Genomic DNA, 13,968 nt, shown 5'->3' on the forward strand with positions numbered 1-13,968 from the left:
TTTATTGTTTCATTGTATTTATTTGATTTATTTAACTTTTAACTTATTTGAACATTTGATATTTAATATTACATAATTGGTTTCTATTATTGATAAATTGACCATTAATTGTGTGAAAAATAAATTTAAATAAAAAATTTTAAAAATTGGGTCATATTTTTTTAAAATTGCCATTACCGTCGAATTTATCAAGAAAATTATTCGATGGTCATAGTGCAGGAAACAACATATTGTGGCGCCAACATTATCATCGGAAAAATTCAACGGGAACCAAAAGGTTTTTTGGATAGGTAATCTGTCGCAGACTCCGACGATAATTACCGTTGGACAAAAAATCCGACGATAACTATTTACCGACGAGGTTTATACCATCCGATTTCTTTTGACGGTAACTTAATTATCATAAGATTTTATTTATTTTTCGACGATAAATCTAAATATTCGGCGTTTTTTTGTAATGTAAAAGGAAACCATATACATAATAAAAAGAGGAAATGTGTTTTATATATATATATATATTTCTATATTATACATTAAATTGGTGAATGTATTTTTAATATTATTGAATATAGAGTATGGAAAAATTAATTTTTAGAGAAATACATTAAAAAAAATACTCTTGTAAGTCTTAACCCATTCTCGATGTGTTCATTAACTGTGATGACTTGTATGTTAACTTAAAATACAGTAAGTCATTGAGGGTGTGAAATTGTGAATAGTAATTATTGTCACTAATGTATACATATTAGAAATGTCAAGATATAGATTAAATCATTTGAACCTGAACGGCAACTAAACCTGAATTTCTTTTACAGAAGAAGAATTGGGACACTCAAAACGAATATAGTCATACATTATTCCCTGAAAGGGGCCTGTAGCGATGGCCTGAGTTAGATAAATGGTATTGTTTCCTTCCAATAATTGATGGGCAAGCACATCAATGGTGAATAGCCAGTATAGTCCATGAATTCCATGTCTAGCTATTGCATTGTCGTTTCCAATGACCCCGGTTGTAAATAGTGGAGGATCTTGCTTTTCATCATTCACTCTAACCTTTAAATGCCAAAAGAATAATACATTAATACTTATAATAAGGGATGAGACAAACATATAGAATGGAAGTCGAAAGCATTCAGTATTTTATAATTTTTTTTTTCTCTAATAATAAACCTAGCAGCATTCAATCTTCGCTCTCTAAGAGTTAAATTTGTAGGTTGTAGCACTAATAACTTTCACTCTTCACTCTAAAAAAAGTGAAGATTAGCATTCTCCTTTTTCCCCATACAATAAACTTTAAGGATCATTTTTAATTAAAGTATATATAAAGAAAAAAATTCATTGTTTAGAATTTAAAGTTATAAATCTATCCTTCATATTTTGTACAAAATGGTACATATATAAGAAGGGTAAATTATATAAATAAATAAAGTGCAGGCTAAAATTATTCAATTTCATTCAATATTTTTTAAATAATTTTCATTTCGATCCTTTACTTACTCTATATAAATTTCTCCAGAGTGTAGATGTTTCAAAATTTATACATAAACTACTATAAAATATAGAGATTTATGTGAAAATTAGCTAAAATTATATAAACCGCTAGAGACAATAACAATTTATGAAAAAATAACTTCAACATGTAAATTGCAACAGACTGCAACGTTTACAAAAATATTTAGTTTTATATCCATATGTATTAAATGTATATGTAAATTAGATAAATAATTTTACATATTAAAATCTAAATATTAGAAAAATCTATTTAAATTTTAAAAATATAATGTATAAAATTAAAGTATAAATAATACCAATTTTTTTTCACACAATTGATTCATATTGGCTTAAAAAGTTATATATGTGATTTATGTACAAAAATTTAAGAAATAAATATTATTATGTGCTTTAAAAAAATAAATATATATGTGCAATTTTTTAAAGTTTAAATTTAATATTAAAATTTATTTTTATCTAAAATTATATTAATTTTACATTATATTTTGTACAAATTGACATGCATGATGAGTTGACTAGGAGAATAAATTTTTTTATATATAGTAGTTGGTACATATGATGTATTTGTAGTGTTTATTGTCTATTGATGAACATTAATTATAAATTTTTTTTGAAGTTCAAATTTAATAACAATATAATTCCTTATAATTAATGTAAACTTAAAAATTATAAATTTAGTTTTGATACACTGTCAGTGTAAAGTAGTTTTATACGTAAATTTTATTACGTAATGACATATTAGTAAAAATAACTACCTTTCATATTGACCACGTGAATAGTTATCCAAAAGAACGGATATGATACACGACTATGTAAAAAACTTTACAATATCAGTGTATCAAAATTAAACTCTAAAATCTATTTCTTGATACATTTAAGAGTTTATATATTTGCAAAGAGTTATATTATATTCCTAGTTTTATACAAAACAATTTAAATATTAAAATCTCAATATTAGAAAAATTTAAAAATATTTAAAAAATGTAAGATTCTAAATTAAAGTAGAATTTATTAGAATTCAATTAGCTTAAAGTAGAATAAGAAAGGTTATAGCTTTTTTTTAAAAGTTTATTAATAAGTATTAATATGTCTATTAATTTATTTTTTACAAATTAAATATAAATAATTATAACAAATTTAAATTCAGATAAGATAATAAAAATATTATATTAAATCCAAAGATTATAGATTCAATTATTTGAATTTACAAAAATAATTTTTTATGATTATATTTTAAAAAATAATTATGCAGAAAATTTCGCTAGCTTAGTTAAATATGTGTGATAAATAAAAGAAAAAAGATTTAGCTGGCTAGCTAAAGTCGAAAGGAAGTAAAAAAAATTATATCAATTCTAAAGAAAAAAAGTTGAATAGGTTTCTTACTTTATCATTTAGTTATTACTATTTAATAAATAAATAAATAGACAAGGGTGCAGAGAGAGATACAGAGACTAGAAAGAAAGAAACTGGATATGTTTGGTGGGAAAAGAATTGTTTCTCTTTCACCTTAGGATCGAAATATAATTATTATTCAAATATTGTATTGAATAATTTTAAACTCTACTTTATTTATTTATTGTAGAGTCAAAATGTTAAATGAGGTTTTTTAGTATTGTCAGTGTTCAGTGATCTGGAGGGAATACTTTGCTTAATTTTCCATAAATTCTGAACATCATACGGTTTAAATATAAACATTTTTATTATAGTTCATGCTTGATTAATTTACCTAAGTAGTTACTGCATAAATTTTGTCTCCATTGGTGTTCAGTTCAACATTTAGGCAGTCCGCATTTTGATATATAACCAATATTCTTGATCATGTTGCCTTGAAGAGTGTATCCTATTCTATTTGTGTTGTATGTCACGAAATTACTAATCAGCCTGTTGGTTCTAATTATATTTTGCCAACAATTAACTATTAATTTGGAAAAAAGTGAACAATGAAATAATATGTTCTCTTAATGTAAATTTTGAATTTGTTATTCAGTCTATTCCATGAGGTGAAGAAAAGAAGAAATCGAAAGAAACAGGAAAAAAGGATGGAAGACCTAAATGAGAAAAATAAATAATTATAAAAATAACTAAAATTTTATAAAAAATAAAAATCATTGCTATAAAAATTATGAAAAATAAATAAATATAATAATTAAGGATATATCTTTATAAGAAAATTTAGTTCTTATTTTAAATAACATTAATCTTTCTTAACAATTTAAGTAATAAAAGTCATTTTGAATAATTAAATCTTTGTAATAGTTTTTGTTCTGAAACGGTCTAACGATAACCCGACTCTTGAGTCCAAACCGTCCTTACGGTTTAAATAGGCTAAAGGACCGGAAATCACTAATTAATATTTAAATTTAAATATCTCCCTTATCTTAGCTAACAGATAAGATAAGATAACAAAACAAATTATATATAGGGAGTCAAAAGCTCCCTCAGGTACGTTACAAACCCTTAAGCTATACCTCTTAGACCCATTCTGACTTGAGCGTCAAAGTGTCTTTGCAGGTACTACCCACCGCCGCTCCAAAGGTCCAATCATGTCATCACCAAGATCAGCGGATCCCCGATCCTTCCATCAACCCGTCCAAAGCAATTCTTGTACACTGACACCGTCTGTGGGGACTTGCGAAACCTTGGTAGCATGACGAATATCACAAAGAGTAGTTTTCAAACCACCACCGCAAACCAAACCCACAAACATCCCCTCAGCGCATGAACCACAGAACAATGATTACCCCCGACCCACGGGAGGGTAACCAGTGTCGTCATGCCCAGCCAACCCGTAGCAAGCAATAGCCACAAGAAGATGACTGCCGATCTGGCGAGGCCAGATCAATTGATGGTCTGGGAGAACATGCAAACCGAATAATTCAAGAGCTACACCAACGGGTATAGACCTAGAAGGCCAGGTCGCCTCTAAAGAATGATACCAGCAAGAATGCACGAGTGAAGCGATCTCTTGAACCGTGTCACAACGAGAGAAAAGGAACGAGACATCGCCAAAACGACATCACGGCAAGCGCTAGAACCGCAGCAGATCTCGAAAAACCAAATTCCACCATGAAGATGATGAAAGGAGACACCGGATAGATTCCAAGAGAAGAAAGAGCGAACACGTAATAACGGGAGCTACCCCATTCATCGAGAAAGTCCTGAAGGCCAAGCTAGCAAAAGGTTTTGACAAACCAACAGACATGAAGTATGATGACACCATGGACCCTAAGGAGCACCTAATGACCTTTGAGGCCAGGATGAACCTAGAGAGAGTAGTCGATGTAGTTTGATGCAAGTCCTTCCCAGTGATAGTAGCTGGCCCAGTAACCAAGTGGTTCAATGCCCTCCCGAACGGATCAATATCTTGCTTCGACAACATCTCCAAAAAATTCATGGCACAATTTACTACATAGATTGCGAAGGTGACATTATCCTACTCAGAGTCACTCAACGATTGGATAAACCCACAAGGAAATACCTAGACAAGTTTAACGATAAGTGTTTGGAGGTCGACAGGTAGACTCGATAGCCAAATTGTGCTTGACCAATGGGCTGATGAACGAAAATGTTTTAAAGCACCTCACAATCAAACCGGTCTAGACCATGCACGAAATCCAGAATGTAGCAACGGAATATATAAATGACAAAGAAGTGTGCCAAGTTATGGCAGCCAATAAACGAAACCATGGGCACACGGCCTCACTGAATAATCCATCGTCCAAAGAAGTCCCAAAAGAATATCTCAAAACCACCGCCCTCAATCGGGCGCCTAAAGTGGGAAAGTTCACAAACTATACCCCTATGTTGGCCCCAATCACCAAAATCTACCACCAAAGAGTAGAGGGAGACATCCTCCCAAAGGCCAGACAACTGAATGAGTGCACAAAAGGCAATAAAAACCTATACTGCGACTATCATCGAGGATATGAACACAAAATCCAAGATTGCTTCGACCTCAAAGATGCTCTCATACATGCCATTCGAGATGGAAAACTCCTTGAGTTCGCCAAAATTATTCGAGAGGCCAAGAGGGTCGAAAAGGAGAAGTCACCAGGGTAGGAAGGACGAAATCCTAGAACGGTGTGACCGGCACATCATGAAAGCCTGGAGATTGACCCAACCATAATATTAAATGACATCACGGGGAAATATGCATCTGAAAAATCCAAATCCGCATTAAAAAAAATCTCCAAGTGCTAGCTGTAAAAGACGGAAAAAAGCCTCCTCCTTCCCACTGACAATAACATTCTCCTCCAAGAATTGCCAGAATGGCACCTCAGTAGAAGATGCCCCCTTCATTATTTCAGCTAGAGTCGAAACTGAGTTAGTAAAGCGCATATTGGTGGACATGGGAGCCGATTCCAACATCCTCTTCAGGGGAGCCTTTGATAAGTTAGAATTTCAAAACGAAAACCTATAAAGTCACCGCAATGAAGTAACCAGACTTTGAGATAATTTTCTCAAACCAGACGGTTCCATAGTGCAACCAATCACCAATGGAACTGGCAGCCAGAAGAGAACCATACTTTTCGAGTTCGTGGTTCTGAAGGACTCCACGACTTACAACATCATCCTAGGGAGGAAGACAATCAATGTCCTCTCTATCACCATATTCACCAAATTGCTTATCATGAGGTTCCAGGTATATGACGGAACCATAGGAACCATACATGGCAACAGGGAAGTCACAGTGGAATGCGACAACACAAGCCTAGCCCTCCGAAAACGGTCTCGCAATGCGGCGGAAATTTTTCTAGCCGACTTGGATGCTTGACAAGATGACCAGCCTCGACTAGAACTGGAGGAAGACATGGAGAAACTATAAATAGAGCAGATCAAGGGCGAGTTCACCTTCATCAACATGAATCTTACCTTCAACCTAAAAGGGGAACTCCTTAAACTGCTAAAGGAAAACAGAGACCTATTCGCCTTCACTCCCGCCGACATGCCGGGAATAGACCCAAACTTGATGTCTCACCAACTAGCCGTAGATAGGGATGTTTGCAGTGCGGTTTAAATCAGTTTTGAGTAAAAAACTCATCCGATCCAAACACTAATTTTACTTGTGGTGCGGTTTTGATTAGATGATTTTTTAAAAAGAATCTAATTCCATTTGATCCAATTTTAAGCGGTTTGGAAAGGATTGGATTTGAAATTTTGTAAATTAAAAAAATTAAATATACATAACAATTCTAAACATTAAATTTTAAATAAACAACAATGACACAACAAGTCTCAATAATATCTTGAAAAACCAACAATAGAATAACAATAGAAATAAAATTATAGGAAAGCTAAAATAAATAAATAAATCTCATTTTGAACATAAAATATTTATAAATAATAATAATATATGAATAATATAAAAGTGTATAATAAATTGAAAATATTATAGCACATTGTGTAGTTTGGATTGGATTGGATCGGTTTTGAATAGTATATCTAAAATCTGATTCGATCCATGCAGTTTGCAAAATTAGAATCCAATCAAATCCAAATTAGTGTGATTTTAATCAATTTTTAGTTTGGATTAGATTGGATGAGCAGTTTGATTTGTATCAATTTGGATTTAAACATCCCTAGCCGTAGACCCCAAAGCCAAGTCGGTAGCCCAGAGGATAAGGAAGTTGTCCTCTGACCAGGCAAACGAAGTTAAAAAGCTAGTTAAGAGCTTACTTGAAGCTAGCTTCATCCGGGAACTACATATGCGACTTGGCTGGCAAACGCCGTGTTGGTAAGGAAAGTAAATGGCAAGTGGCGAATGTGCGTTGACTACATGAACTTGAACAAAGCTTGTCCAAATGACACCTTTCCCTTACCAAATATCGACGACTTGGTGGATGCCACTTCCAGACAACAGTACCTCAATTTTATGGATGCATGCTTAGGTTACAACCATATACCAATGCACAAGCCGGGTGAGGAAAAAATGGCGTTTGTAACCCCCCGAAGGTACATACTATTACATAGTCATGCCCTTCGTACTAAAAAATGCGGGTACCACATACCAAACACTCGTCATGAAGATCTTCAGAGACCTCCCAGAAATAAAACTGGAGGTTAACATTGATGACATGCTAGCTAAAATGGAAACAAGCGAAGAGCTTATTGGCGATCTCAAACTCATATTGGGAATTCTGAGGAAACACCGGATACGTCTCAACCCGGCAAAGTGTGCAGTCGAAATAAAAGCAGGAAAATTTCTGGCCTTCATGATCACACAACGGGGAGTGGAGGCCAACCCGAAAAACTGTCGGGCCATCTTCAAGATGAGCAGTTCTGCAAATCTCAAGGACATCCAAAGGCTGACTGGATGACTAGACACCCTCTCCTGTTTTCTCAGAGCCTCGGCTTAGAAGGCTCTCCCCTTCTTTAGACTTATGACAAAGGGTAAAAGTTTTAAGTGGGAACCCGAATGTGTAGAGGCCTTCCAACATTTCAAAAAAATGTTAGTGGAAGCTCTCGTACTCTGGAAGCCCAAAGTGGGAGAAACATTATACCTTTACCTTTCCATAACAGAAGAAGCTTTAGCATCGGCACTGATCTGGGAAGACGAACAAGAAACACAAGAGTCAATATACTTCATAAGTAAAGTATTCCAGAATTCTAAGATGCGTTATTCCCAGCTTGAGAAGCTTGCCTATGCCCTACTCACGGTATCCTAACGACTTCGACAATACTTCCAAAGCCACCCTATCGTGGCCCGAATAGACCAGGTCATTAAGCAAGTACTTCAGAAGCCAGACTTGGCAGGGTGAATGCTTTCTTAGTCGACTAAACTATCCTAGTTTGAAATCTTGTTTGAAACTAGAAATGTGATCAAGGCTCAGGCCATGGCAAATTTCATCGCTGAGATGATTCCGGGAAGCGAAGCTCCCAAACTGTGGAAACTCCACATCGATGGCTCGTCGAACAACAGCTCCAACGAGTAGGAATAATATTAGAAAATGAGAATAGAATTACTATTGAACAGTCAATTTGTTAAGAATTCCCAATATCCAACAATTAATCAGAGTACAAAACTATCTTAGCTAGATTAACGATGGCTAACGATGTCGTTGCAAAGAGACTTGAGGTTTGCAGTCACTCCCAGATAGTTAGTTCCCAAATAAACAGGGACTACCAAATATGTGATCCCCTGCTACAATAGTACTTATCCAAGGTTAAGGAGCCGATTGCCGAATTTGGTGGAGTGTCTATCCGGCACATTCCCAGAGAAAGGAATGTGAAAGCCAACCTGCTCTTAAAGCTAGCAAGCACCAAGTCATTCTTGGGAAACTAAACAATAATCTAAAAAGTCATAAAAACACCTACCGGCGTGTCCACCTACTCGAAAAACCTACCCTTGTCCACCTAGCACTCATGGACTCTACCAACCCTCAAGTACCTCACCACCGAAGACCTACTCGAAGACCCAAAATAGAAAAAATGTTTGAAAGGGAGGTTGCAAAATACACCACAATAGTAAGGCAATTATATAAGAAGGGACTGTCTCAACCCCTCCTCAAGTGCATAGATCCCGGACAAACAGACTACATACTTCATGAAATTCATGAAAGATGTTACGGCCACCATATCGGAGGCAAGACCCTAGCCTAAAAAGTTATCCGAGCTAGTTACTTCTGGTCTATCATCATCAAAGATGCCCTTCAACTAGTCAAAAGCTGCAGACAATGCCAAGTGCACATCAAATACAGCTCCCGGGAAACTCAAATTTCTCATGGTGGCTATTGATTACTACACCAAGTGGATTGAGTTTGAAGTACTGGCCACAATCACGGCCATTCTATGCTGAAAGTTCTTTTGGAGACAAGTCATAACCTGATTTAGGATCCCAGAGATTGTAATCTCAGATAATGGGACCCAATTTGCAGATAAGGGCTTCTGAGAGTTCTTGGAAAGACTCGGCATCTCATAAAAAATTTAGCTCGGTAGAGCACCCGCAAACCAATGGCTAAGTAGAGGTGGCCAATAAGATTATCCTAAAAGGACTCAAGAAAAAGCTAGACAAAGCCAAGGGACTTTGGGCTGATGAACTTGGTTCTGTACTCTGGTCGTACCGAACATCACGCTAGAGCTCGACCGAGGAAACCTCCTTCAAGCTAACATACGACCTAGAAGCCATTATTCCTATTGAGGTGGGATAACCCAACCCTTGAAGGACCTTCAGAGGACACAACGAAGTTACAAAATGGGATCTCGTGGATGAGGATAGAAGCATAGTCCACCTACAAGAACTCACTTTAAAACAAAGAGTGAGCCTATGATATATTTGAGGCGTGTTAAAGCATGATTTCAACCCAAAAAACCTAGTCTTATGGCGCAACGATATCGGTCCTCCCGCCCCGGGAGAAGAAAAGCTAACTCCCAACTGGGAAGGACCCTATGAGTTAAGGCTATAATTAGGAAGGGAGCATATATACAAACTGGAACGACTCAACGGCACCGAAATGCCAAGGTCATGGAATGCTGCGAACATATGGTGCTACTACTCATAGGCAAACTATACCGAGTTAATAACTTTAGCAACGTTTAAAAGGTTTATTTACAGATTTTGTATTTCTTTTGTTTTTGTTATTTCTATTATCATGTTTATTTATTTTCTCGAGCACTCTTTTCTACCCAAACAAACAACGGGAGATTTTAACGAGACCCAACCTTTAATAAAAAAGTTATTCATTTAAGACTATCTTGATCTTTCACATTTTTACCAAAGCAAAATGGTACGAACAAAACGGCCACTCCGGGAACCGATCACCCCCCGAGACCAACAAAATAGATATCCAAAAAAGCTTAAATTCAGCCCACTAAGAGGCCCAAAACATAGTTCATAAACGAACAACCTAGGAAAGGCCCACCAAAAGCAATGTATATGCCGAACAAATAGTTTACAAACTTCGAAATTTTTTTACAAAAAGCACAAAATAAAAACTACTCTAAGTCAAAATCTTCCTCTCTTTTACGGTTCGGAAGGCCCCCATGACGGACACATCAACATCGGGAGCCAATACCTAGACCTGAGTTTTCATAGCCTTCTCGGTTGCTGAGATAGCATCCTTAGCATTAGCAAGTAGGCCCTCTTTGTCCTTCTTCAGCTAAACAACCTCGGCCTTCAAAGACTCTACCTCAACATGAACTGAAGCAGCTCCCAACTCAGCTTTGGTAGCCCACTTTTGTTCCTGACCAAGCTGAGAAACAAGTGAGGTCTCTGGCTCTGAGGGACGCATAACCTCCGAGCCGGCCTCATCATCCTTCGTAGTCTTCAGTCGGGCGGTCTTAGCATCCTCTAATTGCTTCTTCAGCTTGGCGACCTCCACCTAAGAATGATGGAACTTGCCATCCAGGAGAAGCACCTGGGACAGCATTGGCTCCACCTTCCAAAAAATGGTTGCAGAATGGAGGAGAAGGTGCTAGTCAATGAAGGCCGGAGCATCAAAACCCTTATCCATCACGGAAGTAAATCCCACTTCCTCTTTCAAACTTTCCCCACTACTCCCCTCAACCGGCCTCTTCTGCTTCTTTCCAAACCGAGGGACCGAGATCTCCACGACTTTCGACATCAACACTTGTGGCCCCAGCAACAACCACCTCCTGAGACACCATTTGCAAACCCGACTGAGAAGCAGGTTGAGGAGTTGACGGCGAAGCCCCCCATCACCCCCACTCTCGGAATTGCGAATAAAAGTAGCCTTCAAACCTCACCAAAGTTTTCTGCCTACCAGCCATCTTAACTAGAAAACAAAGCAAAAAATCACAAGTTATAAACATGGAAATAAAACGACGTCACAAACTCGGAAACTCAGAGCAAGCGGAAAACCTACCCACATAAGATCTACCCGCCTCGAAATCCCCCACAACTTTGCAAGGATTCAATGGTTTATCCCCAAAAATCTCCAACAAAGCATCGGCAATATCTTTGTTCTCGGGAGACAACCCTTTATAAGTTATCCGGGTAAGATACGAAGCCCTCGCACGAAAATTCCAATAAGTGGCAAAACGGACGGTGACCCTGGGCTGGGTGGACCTTGAAATACTCCGTCTTAAACCCGTGGAACGAATCCTCAAACAAATCGAGGGATCAACGATTTGGCTGAGCCCAAAGAGAGATATAGCCCTTTCGATGTTTTCCTTCCTTATGAGGAATCATACAAAGAAAGAAGAATAAGAACACCTTAACCCGAGCCAGAATTTCTAAGAACTCACAAACCAGCTCGAACGTTCGAATGGCCACCTAGCTATTTGGATGCAACTGGGAAGGCGCCGCAAAAACCTTATTCAGAAGGGACATTCGGAGAAGGGGAGCCGAATTCCCAACTTAGTGAACAGAGGTTCATGAACCCACATCCAATCAGGAACTTGGTGAGAATTCAGATTAAGGTAACATACGCTCTTGTTCTCATCAGCGAGCCCGAGTTCATACTAACGCTTCGCCTCGCCTCCACCACACACGACTCCCTCACTCAGCCTAGAAAGCGTACCCGAAACATCCGAAGTCACCCAATGGCAACGATCCGGTATGCCCCCAACCGTAAAAATCAGACTCGGATTTTTCTAAACTGTCCTCCATCGAACCATACTTATAACTAAAGGGGGCACCACCGTCAGCTAACTTGCTAGAAACAGAGAACACAAGTCTTATGCCAAAGTCTACCAAAATTATAAAGTTATACAAAAATAGAAAAATAATGGCACCCCCCTTTTCTTACTATTATAGCATGAAGAAAACCTTACAAAAAGGAAGAGACAAAGGCAAAACAGTGCACGTAATCACAAAAGCAAGATAAAGGGCGCCAACCTATTTTTAGAAATCGAAGGAAAAGGCAAAGTGGCATGGACGCAAGGAAATGCAGCACCACAGAACCTTAGCAACCAACCCAAGGAACAACGAGCAAAGAGCGTGCGGATAGGAAAATGAAATCCAGTAGGAAAATGTAGGAAAAGAAGGAAGCATTTACAAGAAGAAAATCAAACCTCCTAACGTTTCAAATGAAAATACAGAGGGACAAGCAGAAAATTGAAAAAGAAACAAAAACCTCTCTCATTCCCACTAAGCATTATAATGACGCCTCGAAAACCATAATGGACAAAATCTTACCACTGAAAAACACAACGAACAGATGCAGGGATGGCCCCACACTCTAACAACGAACTCCCGGACTCCCGAAGCTACGAATCCGGAGAATCGAGCTCACCAACATCAGCAACGAGACTATACCAGCATGCTCTCACGCTTCAGGGGCAACAGTTCCGGACCTGACGTCTAGGACCCCAGACGGCCCAACGATGACTCGACTCTTAAGCCCAAACTGTCCTTACGGTCCAACAGGTCAGAGGACCGAGAATCATTAACTAAAATTCAAATTTAAATATCTCACTTATCTTAGCTAATAGATAAGATAAGATGATAAGAGAAACTATATAAAGGAGCCAAAAACTCTATCAGGTACGTTACACACTCTAAACCTGTACCTCTTAAAACCGTTCTGATTTTAGCATTGGAGTGTCATTGTAGGTACTACTGCCGCCGCTTCAAAGTTCCGATCACATCATCACTAAGATCGGCGAATCTCCGATCCTTTCATCAACTAGGGGTGGCAACATATATTGTACCCGCAGGTATCCAATCTGACCCCACCTGGTTGGTTAGGGTTGCCAACCCAATCCGCAGCGGATAGAGTAGGGTGCGGGTAGGGTAGGGTACGGGTTGAGTCTCAAACCTACCCGACCAACCCATATGTATATGTTATATACTTATATAAAAATATATTTTAAGTGGTTGTTGAACCAAAAACCTCTCACTAAGTGCAAAAAATCTTTAGCCACTAAAAGAAGATCATTAATTGATAATTTAATACTTTTTTTATGTAAAAGTTAGTTCTATTTTAAATTATCATTATGTTATATAATAATGTTGCATCTTTTTTGTAACCCACGAGTAGGGTCGGGTACTTGCGGGTTAAGAACGAGCAGGTTAGAGTTGAGACATTCTCAACCCATGAATAGAATAAAGCTGAATTTATATAAAAATTTCAACTCGCGAGTAAGGTTAGAGTTGGCTCCAAATCTTGCCCTACTCTACTCATTGCCACCTCTATCATCAACCCATGCAAAACAATCCTTAGACAGTTTTTTAGAGTAATTTTTTCTAACAATAATCTAATTAAAATATTTTATCTAATATAAAAATTCAATTATAAACTCAAATTACGAAGATCTAATTGAAAATGTGATGAATCTATAAAAGTTGATAAAGTAATTAAAGTTTTTTTAAAAAAAATATTCCAAACCTGTAATTCAGAGACATTTGCACTTGCAAGAGCCAATCGCAGCCTATAGGTTCCACCTGCCTCCACATGAGCAAGATCGAACTTAATTTGCCATGTAGTGCCTTGGTAAGTGCCATCATCTTTCTTCCTACATGCATTCTTCTTTCATCATGAAACACCATAGGTTAAT

General features: G+C 37.2%; 1 protein-coding gene across 2 annotated transcripts in view; it reads right to left on the reverse strand.

Moving 5' to 3' along the window:
- Window positions 1-709: 709 nt before the first annotated feature.
- Window positions 710-13,968, reverse strand: part of LOC130941725 (probable rhamnogalacturonate lyase B) — a 31,862-nt gene continuing 18,603 nt past the window's right edge. For both annotated transcript variants that reach the window (XM_057870304.1, XM_057870303.1), the window contains 2 exons: window positions 13,800-13,926; window positions 710-1,053 (listed from right to left, as the gene is read on the reverse strand). In XM_057870304.1, the coding sequence (XP_057726287.1) occupies window positions 793-1,053; window positions 13,800-13,926 (388 nt within the window). In that variant the 3' untranslated portion in view covers window positions 710-792. The remainder of the gene's footprint in view (window positions 1,054-13,799; window positions 13,927-13,968) is intronic.

The sequence above is a fragment of the Arachis stenosperma genome, chromosome 7 (assembly GCF_014773155.1).
Source record: "Arachis stenosperma cultivar V10309 chromosome 7, arast.V10309.gnm1.PFL2, whole genome shotgun sequence".
Taxonomy (NCBI): domain Eukaryota; kingdom Viridiplantae; phylum Streptophyta; class Magnoliopsida; order Fabales; family Fabaceae; genus Arachis; species Arachis stenosperma.